Source organism: Eucalyptus grandis, chromosome 3 (genome assembly GCF_016545825.1).
Source record: "Eucalyptus grandis isolate ANBG69807.140 chromosome 3, ASM1654582v1, whole genome shotgun sequence".
NCBI lineage: Eukaryota > Viridiplantae > Streptophyta > Magnoliopsida > Myrtales > Myrtaceae > Eucalyptus > Eucalyptus grandis.
The window spans coordinates 20,221,547-20,232,912 of record NC_052614.1 but is presented as its reverse complement, the minus strand read 5'-3'; the positions used below and the strand labels follow the sequence as shown (position 1 = coordinate 20,232,912).

At 37.1% G+C, this 11,366-nt stretch overlaps 1 protein-coding gene across 1 annotated transcript; it reads right to left on the bottom strand.

The window, feature by feature from the left end:
- Window positions 1-2,459: 2,459 nt before the first annotated feature.
- On the bottom strand, window positions 2,460-9,763 carry LOC104439207 (mitogen-activated protein kinase kinase kinase 1). Its single transcript, XM_039308760.1, has 10 exons — window positions 9,643-9,763; window positions 8,886-9,095; window positions 8,248-8,323; window positions 7,991-8,053; window positions 5,997-6,154; window positions 5,513-5,585; window positions 5,207-5,266; window positions 4,986-5,096; window positions 3,455-3,665; window positions 2,460-2,728 (listed from the first exon to the last, which is right to left on the bottom strand). The coding sequence occupies exons 1-9, from the start codon at window positions 9,690-9,692 to the stop codon at window positions 3,456-3,458; spliced, it is 1,011 nt and encodes a 336-aa protein (XP_039164694.1). The 5' UTR covers window positions 9,693-9,763; the 3' UTR covers window positions 2,460-2,728; window position 3,455.
- Window positions 9,764-11,366: the final 1,603 nt, after the last annotated feature.

Here is an 11,366-nt window from a genome sequence, read left to right as displayed (position 1 = left end):
TTTATCCAATGAACCAAATAACTCAGAATTTGAATGGATCTGAATTAACAGCCCAACTATGAAATTTCAATGAAGTTCAAATCCTTACTGTGTGTCACGAAACGGATTTAATCTAGTTCGTCGGATCTCGGGAGCACGCATGTTGCTCCTTTCCATCTCTCTTAGTTGCTCTGCTCACTCTCTATTTTCTATTTCCATTTTCCTCTCTTGCTTTCGGTGATCATTCTCTCTCCCTTATTTTATTCTCTTCTTTATGCTCCCCCTCTCTTTTTCCTACTCTCTACTTTGTTTTCTTATGCCCTCAAATTCTTCTTCCTTGTCCCACATGTTTCCCTCCTTTTGATTGAACTATCTCCTTTCTTTCTTCTTCACTTTTTCCTCCCCTTTTTCCCCATTGATGTTGTGATGAAGTTTCTTATGTTTACAATAAGACTTAGCATCGAAGGACACAAGCTGCTATAGCAAAAAGTTGATTCTGATTTGGGATTCACCTTAAGTTCTAACTTTCAGGTTCAATTTAGCAGAACATGACTTGGGGTGCTTGGCCTTTAGTAGTTAGTCCTGCATACTCTTTACCGTCTTCATTAACTCGTCATTATCAGCATTTATTGGCAACTTGGCTTTGTCGTCCAATGCCTAGGCCAAACCTTGTCTATTAATAGTGCACCTATCTCGCTTCACCGACCAAGTTGTACCTCCCTTAAACTTCTCAATTTCTATTTTTGCTCCACACATAATTGCAACAACATAATTACTAGATAATGATTAGATAAGCAAAAGCTCCAAATCAAATCCAAAAAAATCCCGGTCTCAACTCTGATAATAATTGTTGTAAGATTAATGCGGAATCTAATTGGGTCTTGCCTTTAAATTAATTCAAGAGAATGAAATAACTAGATAAATCAATAAGGAACAATAACGAACATAAGAGATTTATGTAGTTTGGTCTGAATCTTACTTCACGAAAGAGTGCATCGCAAATATTCCACTTCATGCTCAAGTGCTTTGCAATACTAAATTACATTTAAAACCTCAGTATTTTAACCTCATGAAGAATTATGGTGTTTTTGGTAACATTTCTGTTCCTAAGAATAATTTCTTTTTAGAAATAGTTGTTTTTTATTTATACTCTTTTGAACAGTTTCTAAGTAAAATAACACATTTAGTAACCGTATAAATTTTCTGTTCTCGAAATAGGAAAAAAAAAAAACATAAATGTGTTTGGTTTGACCCATAAGTTTTTTATGACGTAGAATTTCTTTTAATTTTTTAATAATTTTTGAGATTTTTTCTTTTTTCTTTTCTTTTTCCATCTCTTCTTCTTCCTCCACCTACCGCCGTCCGCTGCCACCGACCACATCTTTGGATGGTATGCTGTTATAAATTTGGATATGATTTCATCTAGTGGCTTACCTTTACGGTACAAATTTTTCTTGCAGTCTCCTTGATGCTTGCTTGGGCGAGTGATTCCGAGTTGTAGAGATTTTGTGGTTAAGTGTATGGAAAGAGATGTGTATGGGATGGTTGTCAAAGGATGAAATACAAATATAGGGATAGAAAACAATTGTCACCAAGTATAAGGATACGCCACCAACCAAGGATGATAATTGGAATAAACGAAGTTTACCACCAAAGCTTAAAGGATGAACCACCCGCCAAGAATAAAGGATTTCGTCCCGCCAAGAATAAAGGATTTCGTAATAGAAGAAGCTCCCCATCAGGGCCTAAAGGAAAATCCACCAGCCGAGAATAAAGGGTTTCGTGGCTCACCACTGAGAAGTAATCCAGTTTTCAAGAATAAAAAGATTGAAATAGGAGTTATCCATTCTCTAAAGATATTCGCTCGCACATAAAAAAATCTCAAGTATTTTCATTCATAAAATCTTGTCCAGTTATAATTGAGAGACTTCCTCTATTTATAAATAATCAGGTGGAGATGGGGATGGCGATGTCAGGGACGTGCTGACGGTGGTGTCGATGTGAAGCAGCGGCTACAGCTTTGTGGGGGCGACATCGAGGCGGTGGCAGGGTGATGATGGCACTGTAATTAGGGTCAGATTAGGATTAAGTTGAGCCTTTTATTATCTTTATTTTTCTTTTGTCGAAAGAAACCTTGATATTATTTAACTCAAGAGTTCTTAAAGAAGAGTTCTTTTTCTTCATATTGGTGTTTGTGACCAGTGGTATCACGAAAACTATTTTCAACGACCGAGGTTTCCAGGCAGCAGGCTTTGGCAAAACCTTTCCTATATGTCGAATTTGCTCCCACATCACCGAACGTGATTGTTGTCAGTACAATATTTTCATCATATGATACAAGCGCTCATCAACATGTCATTAATAAAAACACCTGGATTTACCAAACATGGCCCAATATGAAACAAACAAAAACGAAGCGAATGCACATTCCATGGTGAATCTTTGAGTGCATCCAATCTTAATTGATTGCAAATCGTGCAGAAGTTCTATGCACCTATCTACACTTCATAAAAGCAGAAAATTGTCATTGGAGATGCCGTGTCATCGTCAACATCTTTGTTTCCTCCCTTTCGTTCGAACTGGAAATATACGACATGACATGATATTTACAATTCCCAGATAAACAAGAAGTGGTTAACGCAAGCAGAACAAAGACGCCATAAAATCAGTTGCAGCCCAAGAGCATCCGCGAGGACAGTCAATCTTCTCCAATTTACTAGGTGGCCTTCACTGCCAAAGGCATGCTCATCTGGCAGAAAAAAAGCATCACATCGTAAGCTTGGCGCTGCCATAAGAGTGTTTGCTGGTCATCAATATGCCGCTGATCACTGAGCGGTTCAAAGAGTTGCAGCAGCATTGTGAATGCACTAACAACAATTTAAGTAGAGGAAAACCTATGATAACATCAACACCAGAGAAACCTGAATATTGCTGCATTCTGTTTCTCCTATCTGAATGCCTAGCATAATGATTAAACAGCATGTTGTTTAATTTTCGAGACCATTCGCAAGGACCATCAATTTTCCTAAGTTCTACTATATGCTAAGGGAAACTGCAATTACGGTTGTTTTCATGGCATGATAATCAATTGCACCTACTTCTTACCTAGGGAAAGACAAATTAAACCATGGCGTACCAATTAACCACTATGGGTAACTCACTCAAAAAGTTTCAAGACGATTAGGTGGAAATATTGAAGCTTTCGGAGAAAACTGTAAAATGTGAAAAGTTTGTAAGCAAATTGGGAAACTGACTATAGACCATATAAACACGTGGACTATCTACTCCAATTTAAAAGTTTAGCAGAGTGTTAAAAGTTATAAATTTAGTGAGTAAACAGTAGAAAGGTGGTAAGTCAATGAAGTTATTTTGCCATTAGCCCAAAAGATGAATACTCCTACTAGGAATGCAACAGCAAAATAGCATAGTATAAAATTAATTTCAGCAGTGGACCAAAAGGGATGGCCTAGAAAACCTTATGGCGATATATTGTCAGAATGGGGCGAGGCAAAACCAGAAGATGTAGGTGGCTTCCTCACAAAGGGATGGTCTAGCAACTGTGCTGCAGAAGGCCGATTATTCGGGTTCACTTCCAAGCATGTGAGGATGAAGTCTTGAGCGTCTGTTGATAAAGAATCAGGAATTGGAGGAAGTTCACCCTTGCCAATTCTGAACAATGCTTGCATCTGCCACAATAAGAAAGAAAATGTAGCAGAGGCTAGTGTTAATCATAAATCCGGGGGGAAATAACATGGGATAGCTGCATTAATCAATAAAGATCTGTAGACAAATCTAAGTGTGCTTCAGGCAATCATCTGCCACAGTTATTGCTGAGGTGGGAGACCGTGGATGACATCTAACAGTTCACAGGGATAAAGCAATATATCTACTGCTTTTTGCTCAAAATTTTTAAGTTTCCTAAATTAACAAAAAAGTAAAAAGAAAAGGGCGTTAGTTGCATGTTTTACAATGGCTTTGAGTAGGATGGTATTATTTTTTTTCTCCATTATAATAAATAAATCCAAGATGCGCACAAAAGCAGTGCAACCTTCACAACTCACTCAGAAGATAAAAGCACTCCAAATTACAGCAGCAGCCATTCTATCAACAAAAGAGCATTTCCACACTGCGATACTTAAAATGGGTCATAAGGTGATTTACTGGCTACAGCCAGCAATTACCATCCCAAATGGAAAACTGACTACTCGTATGGGGAAGTTATCATTAGTATCGAAAGTAAATAAATCTAGGATAGGAGACAACCATTTAGGTCAATGATCAATTCAGAGAAGAGTAGCGAAGGATCAACACTCGAGGGCAGTGAGGGAAACGCCAACGTTGATAATGGCGTGTGACAGATTAAAGGACAACCACACGAGTAGGGGACACACCAGGGAACACGAAGCAATCAATGTCAGTGCTGCTCTCAGGACTGGAGTCAGAGATGGCGATGCCAATATTAGAATTTCAATCTCCCTTGGTTGCTCAAGTACCATGAGACAGTGAAGGAGAAGATAGAGAGATTCTTGAAACTGAATGTTAGGGTTATATGAGAACCCCATGGTGAGATACTATTATGTCCAATATGTAATTATCTAAACATATGCCACTGTATACTTATACTAGTAATTAAAAATATTAGACAACAATGGCAAATTACTGAAATGAGAAAGTCAAGATTTAAATATTCAACTGAGTTTTCGTACCATGTTACATAACCATTCGCTCCAGAATTTCAAGCAAATGTTGGCAACGAATACTACTTTTTTGTTTTGATAAATATCATCGAATTCTCTGTCCTCTCTCTTTTCTATGTAGTGCTCCTCATTTTTTTTCCTTTTTTTTTAAAGAATGCTGGCCTAATTTACTGATCACGACATTTGCTTAACTTAGCTAGCTCACCCAAAAAGTAGCAATAACAAAAAAGTTGCGACTAGTTAGTAATTCTGGCAAAACATAGATCTCAAAAGATATAAACCATAAAAAGAAGGTTCTTAATTACGTACTATTTCTAAGGGGTAATATGGACATCGGCCGGTAAACATCTCTAAAACAGTGCACCCTACGCTCCAAATATCAGCTGCCAACCCATAGCCTGTGTTCTTTAGATTAACGACCTGCATTTACAACCAACAAGGATTAAAAAAAGAAAAAAGAAAAAGAAAAGATATGAACCTACTAGAGCTAATGATAGGATGCTAAAAAATTGGCGGCAGAGGGTGCAAACCTCGGGTGCCATCCAAAAAGCAGATCCTTTGCAGGATTTGGCATCGTTCATCTCGATTGCCTGTATGAATAAACACAAAAAGTCGATACATCATTTTGGTAAAGTGAAGGACAATACATCTGTCACTTTGTGCATGTCTATACGTGTGGTTGTTGTGCGCTCATCCTATTGTATGTGTGCCGCACAACTTCAATGCCTGTTTATATTCCTGCACGCGTATGCAGTTGTACATGCATCTTTGTTGATCACACGCGCAAGTCTGAGAGAGAGAGAGAGAGAGAGTTCACTTTTGCTGATGAGACATACCTTTGCCAATCCAAAGTCCGCAAGTTTCACAGATCCACTCGCATCAACCAGTACATTAGCACATTTAATATCCCTACAGGAACTGGAAGCATGAGAAACCAGTATAGATGTGCGTAGAATATATAAAAGGTTATAATCACTCTCACAGTTACCTATATTGCAAATTTACATTTCCACCTTCAAGCATTCACTTACTAAAAGAAAAAAATATATATTGCCGTACAAGCTCATATTGTTGCTTTGTTTTTTGCTGATTATCACAAGAAATCTACTTATCATAACACTACATTTCGGTCCAAAGAAGCATCATCAAAAGGCACCAAGGTGGTGTGCCATGAAACAACATACATAGTTTCACTGTGCTCTTTGTTTTGTTAAGATCTCTTTCCTCAACAAAATCAACTTTCCATCAGAAATGCGAAGTGTAAAGCACCATTTCAATTAGTAAAAACTACTAATGCAAAGTCAAGCATCTTTCTTATACCTGTGTATCACATTCTGGTCATGAAGATACTGTAAACCATTTAGCATTTGCCTAGTGTATGCAGAGACTTGGGAATCACTCAAGTGATATCTGCCATAAAGCATTGCAAGTGAACCTTTGGTCATGAGCTCAAGGACTAGGTAAATCTTCTCATCGTCCTGGAAGAGAGTAAAGAAAATTACATTTAACATATATCCAACCCAAAATCTAAGTTATTAAGTGGTGGATGATGAAATGTATATAAGGCACATTGAAAATACATAAATTAGCACAGTTGAATATTTTAAGACCTCCTCTCAAGTGAAAACTGGTCTGAGAAGTGCACACGGACTTGATGAAAAAGAGCCATGCATGGAAATAAATTAATGCAGAACATAGCTTGGAAACCATGCCTGAACGCAAAGGTTAAGCTGTTAGGTGGAAGGAATCTACATAAATATAAGACCAATCAAAACCCCATAAGTTAAAAATATAGGGTATTTTAACAAGATTCATTAGAGGCAGCCATACCAAAAAGCAAATGAAACGAAACAAACTACATTGGTGATGTTAACGTTTTATTCATCCTAATGAAGCTGGATGTCTAGGCCTCTTATAACACCACAATAATCACTGGATCATGACAACAACCTTCCCATAATGTACCAAGGCAAAAATCCCCTAGACAAGGCCCTGAGGTTAGTTATGCTTCCCGAAGGTATTAAGTACCTTTTCAATAATCGATCAGTGCTTCGTAAAAATCTGTTTGATCGGTGTTAATTTAGTAAATGTTTACGTCAGATCACAAATGAAAAGCAATTCTGTGAACTTAAAAGGAAAAATAAGGCAAGAACGCATGGTACCGAGCTCTTCTTTTTGTTGGTTTCCGCGTACAACACAAATATCCAAGTTATGATTGTTCACTACGATTTTAAATTGCAGCAGTGCCAACAAAGACAGTTGCATACTGCACCTGGCGGAAGAAGTCGTATTGCATTAATCCCTCTTTCCCACAAAACAATGTGGTGGATTGTAGGTGTAGCAAACCAAATTTTGTTTGCCAGCAACAATCTTTTGCATGTTTCATCTCCAGCAAGAAGTTACGTCATGGCACATTCTTAGAATTTGATGATTCTTGTGAAACTATGTTTAGAAAAAAAAAAAAAACCGGAAGGTACTTGAACATTAAAGCCACTAAGATAGGATATACTTCCCTTACTTAAACAATGATCGTTTCCATTTTCAGTTTTCTCTAATTGTAGAGGTTAAGAACTATATGATGTTGCATAAAAGGAGTGTAACTAAATGACGCTGGACTAGAATCATGGAAAATTTGAGCTTTGCAGAGGAGCTCCATTATTGTTGCTACAGCCACGACCAGTTATAGAAGAGGGGGAAAGGTAGGTGACTAATGGTCAATTAAAGGATATCTATTGAACTAAATGACTTCACTTGCTTATCATTTTCCCCTTTATGTTTTATTAGTCGGGGCTGCCGTTTCTCAAAGCCTCAGATTCCTGTTTATTAGTCCTGAGAGTTTGACCTGAATCTTCAGTTTGCAAGAAGAATAATTCGTAAAACATCTACCACTAGAAATCAAAGAGTTGATTACATGACAGTCTCACTTTAAATGGGAAATTTTTTTTGCTTATATATATATATAGAGAGAGGAGAGAGAGAGAGAGAGAGAGAGAGAGAGCACAAAAACTGACGTCTACTCTGCATATATTCTTTACTCATATAATTACTACCTCAGGTAACAGTCAATTCTTCACGAACTTTTCTTGTGGTTGGAGAGGGAACTAAAATGTCTTCGTCTATCATGAAAGGCTGTTACTACTTAAAAGCCACAAATGCAGTGATCTTAAACATGCAGTGATGATGACGCTACAACTATCTTGTGGCTGCAATCACAGCCATGTTCACCTAAACATTTTGCTCAGTTCCGGTCATATCATAATTGATGCCAAAGTGAAAGATGCTGCAGGAAAGAAACTTAGAAAGAAGGAACACACCTTCTCAGTGCCGTAATATCGAACTATGTTGTCATGTCGAAGCTGACTTAAAAGAGAAATTTCCTGAAAAGAAAGCAGAGCATCAACTAAAAAAAAAAGGAGTCAAAATAAAATCTACGAACTCACACCAGATTTATGGTTGTATATAACGGCAGTCTTTTTGCTATATACAACGGCTTGGCAGTTAGAAGAAAGAGATTAATCAAGTAGTCATGCCTAAGGGCCAGTTGACAAGATACAGAAAGACGAGCTATAACCTGCTCAAGATACAATAAGCTCTGGCTTCCTTGATGTAACAAAGAAACCTCCTTTACAGCGAAAAAGCATCCATCACTGTGGAAACAGAAAAGCATGACAGAGAATATAAATGCCAATTCTTTCGTGAATGATGCCTTGACAAGACATGGTTAAAATAATTTTGCACTCCAGATGATATAAAGATGAAAAATAGTTGCCCTCATCAATATAAGTAAAATAGTTCCCTAGCTTTCAGCATTTGAATTTACAATCAAATAATGGTTTCTAAAGCATGTTTTCCGTACGCGCTGATTTATCACGCTATCCATTCTTCAAAAAAAGAAATATAAAATTACTCACTATTCAAGCTGGTAATGTTACAGAAAAACAATGAACAACTAAATTTACATGAATTTTTTATATATCGGATCTGTACTTCATCAATCTGATCGGTGATCAAGAATGGTCTTCAATAAGTACAATGCCAATCATGTTCGAACTCCAATTCCAAATATGAAGATCAAGCACTTACTCAGAAGTGCAATGAAATTTCAAGCGAACATCATAATGGGAGAACGCCGATTATACTTCGCCCCAGAAAATGCTTATGGCAAAAATAACTTACTGATTATCAGAGAGAAAAGCTAAGGAATCTTACTCGGTTAAGACTTCATAGACACGTCCATATGACCCATTTCCCAACAGCTTACCCTTTTGCCATGAGGTGATCCTTCTTTCGACACTCCCATTGTCTTCCCCAGAGGTCTGACCCTCTTCCCGACTTACCAATTTGCTGTCCAGAGGTCTTTCGTCTCCTCCCGGCTTATGCTGAACCACTTCCCAAGCGAGCTCAGTGGTTTCGGTGTTTCTGCCACAGACCAAACACTTTTAGTGAAAGAAAACAAATTATAATCTCACTACTACTTCCTAGCAGTTAGCATTCGACCTGGATCACTATTTCAAGTCCCAGGTAAATTCTATAAAGCCAAAAGGATTTTAGTTTAATAAACTCCACAGAATATGATTGGCGTTTTACAGATAAACCTACAATTTACCCCTATTACTGAGAAAAAAATGTTTCTTTGCCGTCCAAATTACAGGCATCATTCTAGAATAAGATCAAATTCACTCATATAACTATCACTAGCCAAAATGGCCCTGCTTATGTATGAGAATTGGTGAATTGTCTTTGTTTTATTTTTGTTATATTATTATTATTTTTTTTTTTTGGTGAGAAATGAAATTTACTGCTCAGATATCGAAAACCGGTTTTCATATGACACATCGACCAATATATTTCCTGTCGAATTTTTTGAACCACTCCAGCAAGTTTTCGTAGCCATTTACAAGAATTTTAAGAGAATAGCATTTCGATTGACGCTTGAGAAAAGGTCCATTAATAAGCATTTACTTACAGTTGGATATTCAATTCCTTGATCTCAGCCACTTCGCTTAGACGATCCATCCAACTTTCGATATCGGCATCGACCCTCTGCTTGCAATCCAAGATGGTCTCCTTGAGCAGTCCCAACCCGTGCTCCATCACTTGAGCGAGCTGGGAGGCACCAAGCGCTCGACACGTAGCCTATGGAGAGGACCGGTATGCAGATCTTGAATTTGCTGACCGCTCTCAAGAGATCGCTGATCTGATCACTAGCGTGAAAGTCTTCGCTGTCTCTATATGCGAAAATCCCGTGGCCGACCAGGGTCCGGAAGAGGCAGTTGGTGAAGGTGTAGTAAGTGCCAGGCCTCTTAAGCTTAGGAACACATCCTCAATGTTGTTATCTTAGAGCATAAGAAAAAGAAAAAGAAAAAGTTCCTTGGAGGAGTATGGGCATCCTGTGGTAAAAAAGAAAGGGTTATTATCTTGAAAAATCCCAAATTAGTACACATATTGCCAAATTTACCAAAACTATTTTTTTTTTAACCACGAAAAACTGTAAATTGGTACATCTGTGACAAATCTACCCTAAATGACCACGGAAAATCCTAGATTGATATACTTATGATAAATTTATCATAAACTAATTTATTCGACAACTAGAAACCCCAAACTAATACATTTATGATAAATATACTCTCTGTTAAATTGAATTAATACTACAAAAAATCACAAAAATGTTATAATTGTGACAAACAAAGTAAAATCCCAAACTGGTGTATCAGTCAACTATCATGTGTAATTCAATTTAGCAATTTGACAGTAAAATTGAATAGAAATTAACAAAGGGTAAATTTGTCACAAGTAATTTAGTTAGGTATAAATTTGTCAAAGGTGTTTTAGTTGGGCATATTTGGTGGCCAAAAAATTAATTTGGAGTAAATTTGTCACATGTGCACCAGTTTTGAATTTTTCAGGATATTAACCCATAGGAAAAAAAAAGCATGTGTCAGACAAAAGAAAACAAAGGGTAGAGTCAATATTTGTTCAGTTACAAATCGGGAATTCTGGTTGGAACATGGAGATATGGTTATATATAGATGTGTGCAAAAGAATTGGGAACTTCCCGATTGCCCGAAATCGGTGTTTCCCAAGGAGCTAGTCCAGTTCTCGGTTCCAATTTATTGGAAACAGTGGGTACCGATCTGGTTTTCGATTCTAGGTGTGGAACCACCCCCACCCATCCGGATCGGACTGGTGATATATAAATATATATTTAATTTTTAAGAAAAGTGTCAGACCAAAAAATAATTTAAGAAAAATGAAAACACTAAAACCCTTAATTTGGAGCACAATGTTAACACCTAATTTTTAGTTAATGCGTCATCAAAAGGTAAAAATCGAGATATGGGTTTCTGATCACGACGGGGCCCCATTTCTCGGCCAAAAAGTGTCATTTTTAATTTCTTTCCTTTGCATTGTTATTTTGAAGTAATTTCTAGTTCATTTTCAAGAAAAACTCGAAAAGTCAAACGGTTGATTTTCGGGTTGACTTTTTGGTCAACCCTTTAACCAAAAGTCAACCCTAGGTCAAAATTTCGCTTTTTACCCAAAAAGATGCCATTCAGCCTTAATTTTACTTTTATCAAATTAATTTCTTAAAAATTCAAAAATGTGACAAAAAAATCAATATTTTAGGAAAAGTCAACTAAATTGTTGACTTTTAGTCAAATTTTTTACCAAAAAATTCGAAAAAAA

Bases quoted from the DNA above. Each gene is read 5' to 3' on its own strand.
- LOC104439207 (XM_039308760.1), bottom strand. From the start codon at position 9,692: ATGGATCGTCTAAGCGAAGTGGCTGAGATCAAGGAATTGAATATCCAA. The intron at 8,054-8,247 runs GTTATAGCTCGT...CTTTCTTTTCAG, and splicing joins GCTTATTGTATCTTGAGCAG to GAAATTTCTCTTTTAAGTCA. The intron at 5,097-5,206 runs GTTTGCACCCTC...TTGTAAATGCAG, and splicing joins CTTTTTGGATGGCACCCGAG to GTCGTTAATCTAAAGAACAC.